Source organism: Pelophylax lessonae (genome assembly GCF_965119305.1).
Source record: "Pelophylax lessonae genome assembly, chromosome: 12".
Taxonomy (NCBI): Eukaryota; Metazoa; Chordata; class Amphibia; order Anura; family Ranidae; genus Pelophylax; species Pelophylax lessonae.
The window spans coordinates 98,572,886-98,589,573 of NC_138779.1; the positions used below are offsets into that span (position 1 = coordinate 98,572,886).

General features: G+C 44.3%; 1 protein-coding gene across 2 annotated transcripts in view; it reads right to left on the bottom strand.

The window, feature by feature from the left end:
- The window catches only part of PPP6R1 (protein phosphatase 6 regulatory subunit 1), a 327,149-nt gene that overhangs the window by 73,297 nt on the left and 237,164 nt on the right, over positions 1–16,688 (bottom strand). For both annotated transcript variants that reach the window (XM_082274358.1, XM_082274359.1), the window contains one exon: positions 16,562–16,619. In XM_082274358.1, coding sequence (XP_082130484.1) covers positions 16,562–16,619 — 58 coding nt within the window. The remainder of the gene's footprint in view (positions 1–16,561; positions 16,620–16,688) is intronic.

The window sequence follows — 16,688 nt, forward strand, 5'->3', positions numbered from 1 at the left end:
ATAAATAAATACCTCCTGAAGCTGCTACTCACTTAGGTAAAAACCAAGAAAAACTAAAAAACAATCTTTAAGCAGCGCTAACAGGCATATAATTGATGTGAAAAATAATAAAGTGAATCAGTGCATATTATATATATATATATATATATATATATATATATATATATATATAATCAATACATACAAAATTCATAAGCAATAAAGTGCATACATGGATTAAAGTGCATTCATAAAATATTCGCAGTGCAAACAATGCGAATAGTGCAAAAATTGCTGAATGAAAGTGCAGTCCAAAGTAAATAGTTCACTATAGAACTAAAGTGCTGAAAAGGTGCCTGAAGTATTCCACATAGGTGCCAAGGTGCTCTCAAAGAAGAAACCCTTATGGGGATGCACTCACCAGATCTAGAATATAAACAAGCCTCGAACTGTAAAAAATATTCCCTGGCTGGATGGATGGGTCTAGTAAAGCCTCCAAGTACCTCTGTTCCAGCTCCTCTACGCTCTCTCCTTAATCAGATGTTCAAAAGAAGGGGAAGGAGCCAGACATAGTGAAGCCCATAGAGTGTTTCATTAGATAAAATATATTAAAACTACTCACAAAAGTGCAGTAATTATCAGCATTAGAATACAGCAGAATCACAGCGAATCATTCCACTTCCGCGTACGCTGCCGGCGTGCGTTCCACGGTGGTTTCAGGAAGTGACGTTGTGTGAGGTCTTTGATAACGCCCATAGTAGGCTGGCGAAATGCGTCGACGCACTTCCGGGCAGAGGAACATCACACGACGTCACTTCCTGAAACCACCGTGGAACGCAGGCCGGCAGCGTATGCGGAAGTGGAATGATTCGCTTTGATTCTGCTATATTCTAATGCCAATTACTGCACTTTTGCAGTAAGTAGTTTTAATATATTTTATCTAATAAAACACTCTACGGGCTTCACTATGTCTGGCTCCTTCCCCTTCTTTTGAACATCTGATTAAGGAGAGAGCGTAGAGGAGCTGGAACAGAGGTACGTGGAGGCTGTACTAGACCCATCCTTTCAGGGAATATTGTTACAGTTCGAGGCCTGTTTATATTCCAGGTCTGGTGGGTGCATCCCCATAAGGGTTTCTTCTTTGAGAGCACCTTGGCACCTATGTGGAATACTTCAAGCACCTTTTCAGCACTTTAGTTCTACCCAAATGAACTATTTACTTTGGACTGCACTTTCATTCAGCAATTTTTGCACTACGAATATTTTATGAATGCACTTTAATCCATGTATGCACTTTATTGCTTATCAATTTTGTATGGAATATATATATATATATATATATATATATATATATATATATATATATATATATATATATATATATATATATATATATATGCACCGATTCACTTTATTATTTTTCACATCAATTATATGCCTGTTAGCGCTGCTTCAAGATTGTTTTTTTTGTTTTTTAGTTTGGCATGTTCGCCCTGGGCTCTACATGACCATGTCCCAGCACAGCGGGGGAGCCATACGGCACACTCCTTGAATGAAAGTGCAAATCAAGGCATGCATAGCTAACGGACTTTGGAAATCTATAGCCGACACTTGGCCTTTGATAGTGCCCAAAGCCAAAGGCTGTTCAGCCCCTTTTTTGCAGAAAGGCCAAAACGCTAGCTACTAAAAACAAGCGAGGGTGCACCTTCAATGATTCACACCATGAAATGTTTTGATTTTCACGTACGATGATAAATCTGCCTTGAAGTCGACTTCTTGGTCTTCAATAGTGTAGGAATCACACTAGAAAGACCTCTATCTCTCAACACCTGGCTTTCAACAGCCATGCCGTTAAAGCCAGCGACTGTAAGGCAGGATGAAAATCGGCCCCTGAGACAGCAGATCCTCCCCGAGAGGAAGTCTCCAAGGAGCATCAGCGACCAACCTTACCAGGTCTGAGTACCAAGCTTGGCGAGGCAAGTCTGGGGCCACCAGAACGACAGTAATCCCTTCCACTTCTATCCTGCGCAGAAGCCTCGGCAGGAGTTTCAGCTGAGGAAAGGCATAAATCAGCCGATACAGACCCCAAGGAGCCACCAGTGCATCTGTGGCGTCGGCCAGAGGATCCCGAGACCTGGCTACGAACCTCTGAACCTTCCTGTTGAGACAAGAAGCAAACAAAATCGACCTCGGGAGTCCCCCACCAGACACAGGAGATGAAACACCCCCGAGTGTAGGGACCATTCCACGTGATCCAACACCTGATGACTCAAGTAATCCGCTTGCCAGTTCTCAACACCTGGGATGTGTACAGCAGAGAGGGCTGGAACAAACTTTTCCACCAAAGCCAGAATCTCGTCCACCTCCCTGGCCGCCAAGACACTCTTGGTGCCCCCGATGATTGATGTAAGCCACAGCCGTGGCACGGTGATTGAATTCGAACCAGACAATCTCTCAAGACGATTCGTCCACTGGCTCAAACAAAGCTTTATTGCTCTGAGCTCCAAAACATTGATCAGTAGTCTTGACTCTTCCACAGTCCAGGTTCCCTGGGCACAGAGCTTTCCCAGCACTACGCCCCAGCTTGACAGGCTGGTGTCCGTGGTCACCACAGTCCAAAACATCGGCAGGAAAGTCTTGCCCTGGCATAATGCTGGCGAAATTTCTAAAGGTCTCGTGTGGAACTGAGCAAATGGAACCGCCTCGAAAGTTGATACCATCAGACCCAAGGCCAGCATGCAATCCCACAGAGAGGACAGATTGTTTGCCAAAAGCACCGAATCGCCCCCTGCAACTTCTGCAGCTTGTCCCAGGGAAGAAAGACCCTCGCCAAAGCGGAATCTAGAGTCAGGCCCAGATAATCCCATCTCAATTAAGGTTTCAGGGCGGATTTCTTCTGAATGAGAGTCCGCTCTCAATAGATCATCCAAATACCCCAGTACGACAATCCCCCGTTGGCGCAGCAATGCCAACACTGAGCAAGTACCTTGGTAAAGACCCTGGGGGCGGAGGCAAGACCAGAGGGTAATGCCACAAACCGGTAATGCTCCTCTGCTACGGCAAAGCGAAGAAACCGCTGATGCCCAGCGTAGATAGGGATGCGTAGATATGCGTCCTTGATATCAATGGAGGCCAAGAAGTCTCCCTGGTGTAGGGACACCACTACCGTGTTGATGGATTCCACCTGAAACTTCTGTACCCACACAAATCGGTTCAGAGCCTTGAGATCAAGGATTGACCTTTTCTGGGCACAGTAAACCGGTTTGACTTAAAAACCCTTGAAAGCGTTCCTGAGAGGCAACCAGCACAATCATCCTTTCTGCAAGCAGATGTTATACCGCCTCTCGTAGATCCCTTAAACGGTCTGGAGATAGATGAAGATTGGACGGGAAGAACCTGTTCGACGGTCGAGACCAGAATTCAATCTTCCTGAATCAAGGAAGTCTATGGTGCCGGAAAGATGCGAAGGCTTCCTCCCACCCCAGAAGCAGGTGAGGGCGCCCCTTCATGCAGATGAGGATTCGTCTGCAGAAACGGACTAGCCGGTCTTTGATTTACCTGACCATGGCTTCTTGGAACCCCCAAAAGCCCTTAGAGGATTGAGGGAGAAGAGTACTCATCCCACCTGTAAGACCTTTGATCAGTTCATCCAGAGAGGATCCAAACAACCTCTCTCCCGTAAATGGAAGATCAGTCAAGGCCTTCTTGGAAGCCTGATCTGCCGACCAGCTTTTTAACCACACCATGCATCTAATGGCAATCCCCACTGCAGGCACCTTGGCCACTAAGGGGGCCTCCTCCAAGGACTCATCACACGTGAACACAAGGGCTTGAGCCATCTGGTCCAGGAGTTCAATCAGTGCCGGGGGAGCTGTTCAGATTCTAAGTTCCCCTTAAGTAACTTTACCCATTCAGTGACCATCTGACACCAGAATGTTCACAAAGATTGGTTGTAATATGGAACCCACCACGTGTAGATGGCAGGACAGACTCCACCTGTCTATCCACAGGGTCTGTAAAGGCGGAGATTCCTCTACCGGAACCAAAGTAGACTTATTCAATGTGAAAACTGAGTGATCCACCTTTGGTGACACGGTCCATCGACTGGACAAGATAACACCTTGCCTGACCTCTGGGCTTTGAGGGAGCCAAAAGACACCTGCGTACCAGACTCTGTAGATTCATCTGCCATTTTTAAATGTCTCGCACGGAAACCAGTGGGCGCTCCCGTGGGGCGGCAGCAGAGGACAGGTCTTCACAATCAGAATGCGAGGACACCGATCCATCTAGATGGGAAGCGTTCATGGCAGCCATATCTGCCCTAGAATACAACTGATGGAGGTGAAGGCAGTGGACGTTTGCGGCTATCAATACTCTTGAACACAAAATCTACCGTTGACACCAGGCTTTCCAAGACTGCTGTAAAAACAGACAGACACTGCGACCCAGAGGGGCCCGAAGACGCACTGAGGGGGTCTGTAGGTAAAAATGTCCTGGGACTCCATTTTACACTGATTTAAAATAATGCGGAGTCAGAACATTACCCAACCGCTCAGGAGGCTTGCTGGAACGTTCTGTGAAACAAAGTAAAAACGATCTGACACAGGAAATAAAAAAAAATGCCTGGGTTATTGCTAGATCAAATGTGCCATGCCCACTGCCTGTCCAGCGAACTGGACTACCAGAAAATGGCCGCCCCATGCATTCCTATGGGAAGCTAAAAGAAAATGGTTGCTCATACACTGTCTATGGAAAATAATGAGCACGAATCTACAGCAAAATGGCGGCCCCCACGGCGCGCCATGCGGTCTACCAAACAAGTGGCATCGGAAGGTCCTTAACAAAAGAAACCACCTGGACAATCACCTCCCACCCCCCACCCCCCGCAGGAAGGCTTTAGTGGCTGTAATATTACCCCCCCCCCCCCCAGGTAGGAACTAGGGGAAGGGGGGGAGCTTGGTATGTCCGAGAAGCCAGGGGAACCGAGGGATACCCGAGGGTCCAACCATTCCCAGGAGGGGGCCCACGTCCACTCCGAGACCGCCAGAGTATTGGGGAGGACAGCAATACTCACCACACCACGGTACCAGGTGGGTGCCACTCCGAACAGACCACCTCCCACTCGGGATGGGGGTGCTGCCAGCCAGGGGGTACGCTGTGACTCAGGGCATTCCAGGTCATCACGTCCCAGAGAGATGGTCCACTCGCAGGCTTTTCCCCAACCATGTCGTGTGTCACGGCGGTGCATTCCCCATCCGGGGAGGGTGGTGTGTACATGTTTGGAGTCTTCTAGGGGTATACCTACCGGTCCCTCTCTTGATGTACTTACGTCGACCATATCACTTGGCTACTAGTTCCTACTATGTAGTTACGTATCACCCTACTTGGTGATATCTATTTGGTAGGCATACCTGTTGGTGGGGCATATGTCTGGGACGCTGGCCAATAGTGACCTACAGTACATTCCTGATGATCGTTGACGATTTGGACTCCTCATCCACCATCCCCATTATATGCTATTTTTTTGTTACTATGGTTTGTGAATTGTTGACTTTATACAAAGCATTGATCTATTAGCTCCAGAGGAAGCTTAATGTGAAACATGTCGAGCAACACAGCTCAATGTATTACTACATTCATATGTATATACATTGTTTTATCTCCCTGGGAAGGCAGTTTACCTCCCTGTCACCTTCGGCGGATCGTCTTGATGTGAAGTATCAACCAATCTATCATGCTATTTCAATGATCTGTATCTGTTCACTACAAACCAGCAATGTAACTGCCAGAACTGATTATATTTGTATTTTTTTCTCCCCTCTTTTTAGAAGGGGATATTTGTGTTGATGCTTTTCCTTTTGATGTTTTAACTTATGTGACTCAATAAAATGTTATGTTTTAAGTACCCAGTGCCTTCAAAGTCCTTGTTCCTTTTCACTCTATTTTTTGTATAGTCTTGCAATAGGATGTGGCACTCATCATATATATGCGCCTAGTTTACCGCTATCAGAGCGCATTAAATCCATTTTCTATTAAACAGGATAACTTGTTGAACCTGGTGTCCAGGATGTCAACATTTGGACTTCCCCCGTTACTGACATAGGATATTGGAAGATGATGGGATGAATGGCTCATTCTCTTTGGTCTAGACGGTGACTGCTGAGGTAATCTGCCTTCCAAAAGTCCCCTCCTATGATGTAAACAGCAGCGATCTGCAGACAGTGTTTCTCCGCCCATGAAATAATCAAACTACTTTGTTTTGCAATTAAAGGAAGCCGTGATATCAATTAGTATTTACAATATACTCCTGTTAACACTTTTCAGGTCAGCTTTATCGACATATGCCTACTTTTTTAATGTGGCATATTGTCATGCTGTTGCCAAAAACTGACTTGCATGTAATCCTTATGGACTATTTTTAGCCTTGCTTTTTTTTTTTAGCGATTTGAGGAAGGAGATTGGGAAGTACACAACTTTTAATGTTGATTCATTTCTACGTTTCAATACAAGACCTTGCAAGCCTTGTCCAAGCGCCTCGAATGCATACATTTTGTGAGCGGCTAATATTTTTTTTTTCTCCTCTTGGTCTTATAATTACAAACGATAGATCTAATTTGGGCTTGTTGTTATATTCCTCCTGTGTGTGCGTACAGTCCCCTTTAATCACTTGAAGACCAAGCCAATTTCTGACACTTGTTGCTTGCAAGTTAAAATCAGTATTTTTTGCTTGAAAATTACTTCGAACCCTCAAACATTAAATATATATTTTTTTAGCAGAGACTCTGGAGAATAAAATGGCGGTCGTTGCATTTTTTTTTTTTTTTAGGTCACACAGTATTTGAGCTGCGGTTTTTCAAATGCAATTTTTTTGGGAAAAAATAAACTTCACTGTATTAAAAAAAATAAACAAACCGTAAAGTTAGCCCAATTTTTTGTATATTGCGAATTATGTTAGGCCAAGTAGATAACGAACATGTTACGCTTTAAAATTGCACGCACTCGTGGTATGGTGACAAACTACGATACTTAATCTCCATAGAAGACCCTTTAAAAAAAAAATGTAAAGGTTACTAGTTTAGAGTTACAGAGGAGGTCTTTCGCTAGAATTATTGCTCTTACTAACGATAGCAGCGATACCACACATGTATTGGTTGAGCCAGATGGACTTGTGTCTTTTCAACCTGACTATGTAACTATATGTATGTATGTATCTATTGTGATTTGAACACGGTTTACATTTGTGGGGACAAATTATGCATGCATTTTCTTTGACGTGTCAGCACGCAGGGACAGGGGTGCTTTAAAAAAAAAAAAAATGTTTTTTGCTTATTTTTTTTATTTTAACACTGTCCCTTAAAAAAATAAATAAAAAATTGATCACTTTTACTGCGGTCACAAGGGATGTAAACATCCCCTGTGATAGTAAAAGGCAGTGAAAGGTACTCTTTATGGAGAGATCAGGGGTCTATAAGATCAGGGGGGGGGGGGGGTGTCCCTTCCCGCTGCTTGGGATAACGGCTGATTAGCTGCATCAGTTGTCATCCCATAAAAGCCAACCGTCTGCTCTGAAAAATGGTACTGGGGTGATTCCTCCAGCTGCAGGCATCACACCAGTACAACTACTTCCTCAAAATGACGTACAGATACGTGATTTTGTGGGAAGTGGATAAAGGAGAAGCACAAAGCTTGTTTGGCTGTACTTACCTTGTGGATCACAGGCGTGCAGTCTGTTCTGCACCCCTGTGAACAGTTTTCAGCAGACAGCTGCCACAGAGCCGTTCCAGGTTCAGGCAAGATAGCGACAATGAAGTCAGGATCTGCCCACGTCTGGACCAGCACCTGGCTCAGCATCTCAATGAGCCGCTGAAAGCCTGAGCTAGCCACTCCCAGCCCCTCCACAGCCCAGCGCTCTCATGCTCAGGGAGCCGCGAGAACCGAGCGATCAGCGGCGTTCGATCGTTCGGTTCTCAGTGTTCGAGCCACCAGATGCAGCTTACTAATTTCTAAAAACCCATACATCTCTTTTAAAAAAAAATCACATTTTGTTGCTTTGCAGTCTAAAATGACCAAAAAAAAAGACAGACCGTTTTTATGTTATCCAGTTGTATTTACTCAGTGCAACATATAACATCCAAGTAAAAGATTTAACAGGTCAGAAAAAAAAAAAAAAAATCAAGAACAGAATCACTGAGTTGGAAAAAGGATCACCCCCTTGTGTCAGTATTCTGTTGAACCTTTTGTTTTAAATACAGCCTTTAGTCTGTTGGGATATGTTTCTACCAACTTTGCACATCTAGACTTTGCAATATTTGCCAACTCTTCGTGCAGAACTGCTCAAGTTCAGTTGAATTTGATGGTGACCGTTTGTGGACTGAAGTCTTCAAGTCATTCCACAAATTTTCAACAGGGTTTAAAGTCTGGGATTAGACTAGGCCATGCAAAGACATTCACCTTTTCTCCTTCAACCACTGTGTGGTCATTTTTGCTGTGTTCTTTGGGACATTGCCATGTTGGAAGATAAACCTTCTTCCAATTGACCACTTTCTGGCAGAGGGAAGCAGATTTTTTGACAGTATTTTGCCCCATCCATTCTTCCTTCTATCCTGACAAGTGCTCCAGTCCCTGCTGTGGAAAAACACAGCCATAACAGGATTTTACCACTTTCATGCTTTACTGTAGGAATGGTGTTTTTGGATGGTGAGCTGTATTAGATTTCTGCCAGATATATGGTTTGGTGTTAAGTTCAGTCGTGACTGCATGTGGCCTTTCTTGAGGAGTGGCTTTTTTCTTCCAACCCTCCCATACAAGCCACAATTGTAATTTGTACAATGTAATTTGGAATTTGTGATATTGTTGTCCCATGCACACAATGACCACTCTTTGTCAAATTCCTGCAACTGCTTCAGAGGTGCTGTAGGCCTCTTGGTAGCCTCTCTGACAAATTTCCTCCTGGCTCTTTCTACCAGTTTGAAGCAATATCCTGATCCTGGGAGGGTCTGTGTTGAACCAAATACCCCCCCACTTTTTTTTAATAGACTTCACTGTGCTTCTAGGCATCGATAAAGCCTTTGAAAAAAAAAAAATTGTATCAATTACCTGACTTGTGCCTGTCCACAACTTTATCCCAGAGATCTTTTGACAAAGACTTTCCATAGTTGATTGTGTGCTTCAGTTGCACTACCAGGGACTGAAATGCTCCAGGAATGCTTTTCATGCTGGGTTAGTTAAAACAAAAAAAAAAAAAACACAGCTGTGTGCCACTGAGAAGGTGATTAACTTTACCTGATTGAGCTTACAAGTCATTTTTAGGAGGTGAATAATCCTTTTTCCAAGTTCGAAGTTGCACTGAGTAAATACAGCTGTATAAAACAAAAACTGTGTCTAGATTTCAGGCTGAAATTAAGTGGTTGGGGGGGGGGGGGGCAATTCTTTTCTATACCCACTGTATTTATGCGTGTAGAAATGTCATCAGCACACCATGGATTCCTCAAAGGGTCCAACGCTTTATTCACATGGTCACACAGTACACATACAGCAATGCTTTAGAGCAGTGTTTCTCAACTCCAGTCCTCAGGGCACACTAACAGGCCAGGTTTTCAAAAAAACTAAAATGCATCACGTGATATAATTCAGGGCTTGACAAATTTGTTTGGAATCTAGGAGCCAGCTAAAAAAGTTAGGAGCCAGTTTTTTTTTTTAACAAAGCTTTATTTTCAATGACGAAAATAACCGATCTTATATTTAAACAGTGCAGCAAGGTTGGGGCGATAGGAGATCCAGTGACCAAGAGTAACATATGCCACCTTAGGCCCCTTTCAAACGGGTGCCTACACTAAGCAGAATCCGCATGCTCAGTGGGGATCTCTCTGCTGATCCCCACTGAGCAGGTGGATGACAGGTCCTGTCCGCTCTGCTATGCAGACGCAGCCCATTCTCCTCTATGGGGTAATCAGATGGAAACGGACTGTCTGTTTCCATCCGATGCCATTCAATCCGATTCACTGGACGGATGGTAAATAGTACCACCATCCGACTGTTTTTGGCGGACAGGATCGGATGGCGGCGGCTTGCCACTTGATAGAGACTGAAGGGTCTGATCAAAAACTGACAGGCGGACCTGATCAGAAAGCCAGTGTGAAAGGGGCCATCGGCTGTGTGGCATGGCAGGGCAGGGAGATGATGAAAAATAATTTATTTTATTTTTTTCCATAAAAGATTCTCATTGTGAATAAGGGATTTTAATGCAAAACAAAAGATCAACACATTGCAAGGAGGTTACAAAATTCAATTTTTAAAGTAAGGCCCCTTTCACACAGTCCGCATTCCGTTGGACCGTGCTCTGCTCAGTGGGGATCGATCCGCCGATCCCCACTGAGCCGGTGGATGACAGCTCCGTCTCCGCTTTGTGTGCGGAGAGGGAGGTGTCAGAGCCCCGCTGCTCTCTATGAGAAATCTGGTGAGAGCGGACCCCCTGTCCGCTCTCATCCGATCCGATCCCCAGGACGGGTGGAAAATAGGTTTCCATCCGTCCGGATTTCACGGACAGGATCGGATGCGGATGGCAGCGGGTGTCAGCGGACATGTCACCGCTGACATCTGCTGCTCCATAGGGCTGAATGGGGCATCCGATCAGATCCGCCTAAAAAACTGACAGGCGGATCTGATCGGAACGCCCGTGTGAAAGAGCCCTTACACTCTTTTGCAGAAGTGCATAAATATGTAAAACACACATTATCCTTGAACTTCCAGTAGAGAGCGGTGTAAAATGGGATTTAAAAATAAAATCAAATAATACCCACACTCCCTGCACACTTACCTTTAACAAAAGGGCGCCAGATGAAGACTGCAAAAACTTCCGTCTCTCCACCTCTTGGGAAGGAGAAGGGCGGGCATTGAGAACAGTAGAAATTCCTTGCATTGCTAGTTACTGCATGTTGTAATACTCCCGGCCACCACAAGAGGCTGCCAGTTCTCCATTGGCAGCATCTCCGTGAAGAAGGCCCAAAAGCCGGGGCCTCAATTTTTGGATGATGCCATAGTTCGAGCTCTCGGGGGGGGGGGGGGGGGGGGGTTTGGGGCGCAAAGTGACAAGACATCTCCTGCAGTGCACCCCAGGCGCCAGGTCGCTAATTCTAGTCGCAAATGCGACCTGGCTCCCGGGGATTGTCGAACCCTGATATAATTTGCTGCTTAGTGATTGCAGTATTCTAGTCTGCATCTCCCCAAGGTAATACTTAAAACCTGGCCTGTTAGTGTGCCCTGAGGACCAGTGTTAAGAAAGACTGCTTTAGAGCCACGCAGGGTCCTTTCAGCAGGCATGCGACTTGCCTGACGAAGGGGCCCCGCATGGCTACAAAATGTTGCCGTATGTGTACCGTGTGACCATGTGAATAAAGCTTTGGACCCTTATGAGGAATCCTCGGTGTGCTGATGACATTTCTACACTCTGATAATCTACGGCTTCCAGCCAGTGGTCATTACAGCACCAAGCATTACTACAGCCATTTTCAAGAACCTGTGCGTGGGAAAGATTATGTTTGCACTGTATATGTGTCCCCATGTCCACTTTGACACCCTTGGCATGTGTGTTTGTTGGCTCCATCTCCATACACATTTTAGAGTTTTGTTATCTGGTATGCTATGACACATTGTGTATCAAGTGAATATCACCCTTGTGGTCTATGTATCTATAGATATTATATTTATTTTTACATATCTAGAATGCTTGTCTAAGCTCCTGAAGAAGCGATTATTCACAAAACATGTTGAGCTACAGCAGCCTACCCTGATCTATACCCAACCTCCCAGGACTTTACTACACTTCAAGCAATCTATGGTTGCTAAACTAACACTAATGGACTGGTTTGGGTTATATGTTTTAAAGCCTGATCTGGTTTTGCATTTTTATGATTTTATGAATGCTTTTTATAGATTATGTAGGTATACAACATTTATTTTAATTATTGGGTGCCTATAAAGTCCATTTTTTCCTGCACAGTAAAACCTTGGTTTGAGAGTAACTTGGTTTGAGAGCATTTTGCAAGACAAGCAAAATTTTTAAAATAATTTTGACTTGATATACAAGTAGTGTCATATCACAACTGTATAAAAATAGGTACAACATTTAGCAACTCACATGGTCGATGACAAAAAGAGGCACATCTAAGTATGCAGGCATCCGGGGTAAAGCTGTCCACAGACTGTCCTCCGCATTGCCACAAACGTCATCCCTTCCAGGCTGCGCTCCACGAGCGTTTCAAGCCTCGCTTTCAGATCGCTCTACTGCAGGGTTGTCTTCCCGGTCACAGACTGACATCAGTGAGAGCCGGTGGTGCAGAGGATGGTCCATGTGGACAGCTTTACCCCGGATGCTTGCATACTTAGATGGGCCTCCTTTATTCATTAGACATGAGTTGCTAAATATTGAACCATCATTAAATGTAACCATATTGCTACACTTAGAGGCGCCTCTCTTCTCTTTTATACTCTGTAGCTCCTGCTGGATTTTGCTTATGGTCCCTTTGTGGAGGCTGCCATTTGCGGATGGACATTTTATGGTTACATAATCACACAATCTTTTTATATGGACTATAAACTGAAGGACTTATGAATAAATGTTTGTGGAATTAACTATTTCAGTTTCCATTATTTCCTATGAGGAAATTTGCTTTGATATACAAGTGCTTTGGATTACAAGCAGGTTTCCATAAAAAATTTTGCTCGCAATACAAGGTTTAATTGTATTTCGATTTCTCATAATTTGGGACATAGGTGTACCCTTTTTGGACACCCAGAGTAGGACCCTGTGATGGTGTACCTATCACTTATTTACTTTAAGGCTACTTAACTCTTGGTACTCCTGTGGTGACTAATATAGGCACCCGCCGTGGCGTCTGATTGTACCTATATCAGGTGTGTCTGATGATGGAGGAAAGTCCAGGGATACAGTGCTAGTTTTATTGCTCGGAGCTTCAGGATGTTGATGAGCAGCTTGGCTTCCTTGAGTTACCATGTTCCCTGAATTCAGAGAGATTGTAGCACTTTTTTCCAGCTTTTGGGGCTAGAGAGCAGAGAACTCTAAAAAGGAGGAGCATGTTTGTTCCAGGTCAACAAGATGCTGCCACTGGAGAGGATTTAAATGTACCTGTGTGTCGGGAGGCATCTGACTTCCGACATGTAAACAGCTCTCTTTTTCTGTTCCGTGCCCCATCGATATTCCTGCTCAACCATCACTGCGACTCTCACTTCCACTTACCCTGCTTGCATTGGGAGACACCTGCCATCGAAGGAGGTTGGTGAAGATCGACAAAGATGGGTTCCCAACTCCCGGAGAGCAGCTGGGTCAAGATGGTGCCCACGGGTCCCAGGCATTCAGCTTCGCTGCGCATTCTGTAGCTCCACCATGGCAGGAGGGGGGACCGGAGTGGACAGACTCTCCTGTCTTTCCGCCCAGTCCTCTATCTGGCGATAACGTGGAGGAGTCTGTGGCACTGACCGCTATGGTTGCTATGCAGTGTTAGGATTAAAAAGTCTCTATATACATTTGTTGCTTTATATATTCCACCTCCTTTTACAGTGATCGTATGGGAGAAGATTATGAACTGGGCCTACAAGTAGCTGAAGGCTCTTTAATCATTACGGGAAATCTTACACAGTTCTTTCTCCCGATTTGAATAGATTCCGCAGTAAATCTAGATGTCCCTCATCAAGATGTTTGATAAAATACAACTTATTAGACTGTTGGGAGGTCAAAGGTCCACCCAGGAATACTCCCTCTGCAGGTTAGACATGTGTATGAGGTCTCCTGATGATCTTCCTTGGGTGGAAGAGATCAGGTACCTTCCCCCAGGGTGATTTAGGACCACTTGCCACTCCTAGTACAAATTAGCCTTTTTGGCATCTGTGGGATATGAACTATGCCCTTGAGTCCCTTGTGGTTTAAATGGAGGAATACTTTTACTTAGCCACTGCTACTGATATCTGCGAAGTTTGGGATTTCACTACTTCCTTCCAGAACTCATTCCTCCACGATGGTATAGCCATCTGACATTGAGCATTAATTTTGTCCACACGTGATGTAGATGGGACCAATTAAAAAGAGGAATATATTGATCAATTTCCAATGATCTTTTTCCGTTAGCATATTTTGCAACTTCGAGGACTGAAGTAGGACATCCCGGAGTGGGCAGCCACTGTAAAATTTCTCTGCACACTAGTGGCCTGATCTCTCTTTTTTTTGTACTCAGCCTTGGTTTCTCCTACAAAGGACTAATCCACAGTACATTCTTGTTTGGGAACATGACCTAGAAGTGCCTGATATATCAGATTGGAATAAACTGTGGTCTGCTGCCGCCACATGCTCTATAAACATATTAGCTCAGGAAAATACTCAGTTATGTTCAGCTGGTATATATGACCACAGAGGGGATCGCTAAATTGTTGTTTTCGTGGGTGTAAGGTTCCAGGAACAATGTACCATATCTAGTGGGAGTGCCCCAGGGTTCAACAGTTATGGATATGGGTTTAGAATTTGATTTGCTCTGTCTTGAATGAAGATGCTAACTGTAGCCCTTGGAAAGCCGTGAGATTCACAGAGCCATTATTGATCTCAACTGAGCTGAGCGAAAACTAACCTTCATTTTCCTAGCTACTTGTTAGCCTACTGCTAAAGCATGGCAGTCAACTATGAACTTTATGGAAGTGAAGCAGTGGGTAATAGCATTATGATTAATGAAAAACTCCACCATCTTAAATGACACATACCTAAAACTTCTCAAAATATGATCTCCATGGCTAAATTATAACCGAGACCTTATGGAGAGAGGAGCTAGCAGTTGATATTAAGTTATTAGTGGGTGTAGTGGAAGAAAGAACCTGGCCTGGATCCTCACGATCTTACCCTCTTTCTTTTCCTTTCCTTTCTTTCAGCTTCTCATTATATTCTTTCTGCTTTTTAATTCTTTACATCAGCGTTCCTGTTCTATGCAAACCAGTGAAGTCAGGCGGCTTGTGATTTCCATCATCGGCTCCGCTGTAGACCAGTGACGGAAGTTTCCTTCCACAATAAGCAGACTTCATCCCCATGCCGGTGGTAAAGGCTGGGGGGGTTTCTGGCTACTCTCCTGGTACACCTGGTCAAAAGGCTTCTAGGGCGGTCTCGCTCAGCATATACCATTCATTTTGTGAGTGCATTTTCATTATCTAATAAATCATATCTTTTTTTTTACATGCTACACTATGGGGTTTGTGCTTTTTCTTTAAAATCCTCTTGAATGAAGTGATGGCTGCGAGAAGGCACAGATCTACCCTTAAGCTTGTGGGGATAGTGAACAAGCATGAAGTGCATAAATGTTTGCAGTAAAGTTGTCCAGGGAGACACCAAAAGGCACACTCCTTTGAGGGCCTAGGCAAAATCGTTCCTAACCCAAATGATTCTCAGACTCGCCTAACAAGCCAACATGCCCTCACATGTAAAGATAAGACCAAATCTGTACATTGGGTGAATAATATCCTCTGTACTGGCAAGAGTTCTAGTGTCCAGAAATATGGCCAGCAAGAAGAGGATTTCTGAGAGTCCAGGTGGTAATCAAACTACAGACACAGACAGCTCCAGGCCTAGACATGGGTGTGTTAAGACAGGCAGGTCAAAAAGGGTAATCCTTTAAGTCTACAGACTTAAGTGTGTCAAAAACCATGTGTTGCTAGACACACAGGGGCTCATGTGACCAATTAAATTACGAGTCACAGTGCTCCAACAGAGTAACTGACACGTTACAGTCCTGTCAACCTCCAAAGGTCGAAACAAACACAAGGTAAAACTGTGGCTGCAGAGAAGTATAGACAACGCCCAATGTACTCGACAACTGTGTTCCTGGTGTGTGACAGTAGAACCTGTGGGGGTATTCAGAACAACCCAATCCGTCTGGTGAGCACACCACCCAAAGGGATCATCATTAGGGACAGGGTTCCACTGGAAGATGGACAATAACCCTGGACCTGTATAGCACCCTGTGGCCAACTTTGACTGTTTAACACATGAGTAAGTGTCTAAAACTATTTTACATGCAGGCCCCACATCATCTTCCTGTCGAGTCAGGGTATGGTCCCCCCCAAAGTGCAGCAGACGAGTCAACCAATTTGGAAACCTGCAAGGTGGAGGCCACAATGGCTTTAGAGCAGCTAGGAATCTTGGCAGAAGACTCCTAGCTTAAGAAAATAAAAGTAAAAAAGTAATAGAAGAAAATGAGTTCTATTCTCTCTGCTCAGATAATCTGTTTACTTAAGAACACTAACAAAAACAGGAGCATGCTGGGAGTGTGAGGGGTTGTGCTACGGCTGTCCTTGCCGCTTTGTTTGCCACTGTCCTACCTCAAGGTAGCTGTATAGCCAATGGTCTAAGACTAAGATTCTGTGTTCAGTAACGTACAGATAATTATATTTATCAACATTTTGGTAACAGATCTACAGTGTTAGTCAATAAATAGACTCACTATAAGAAGAAAGGGAAGAACAAATACAAGTTGAATTCAGGAACCAGTTAGGGTGATTCTTTTAACTTTAGGAAATAAAAAAAAATACTTACACTTTCCTCATCTGCGTTCAGGGAAAAATTGATGTTTGCGGTTTTGTCAAACGGAGCACTGGGAAAATAAAACAGAATAATATGCAATAAAAAAAATATTCTTTGTAGCAAACAGTTTTCTGATTGA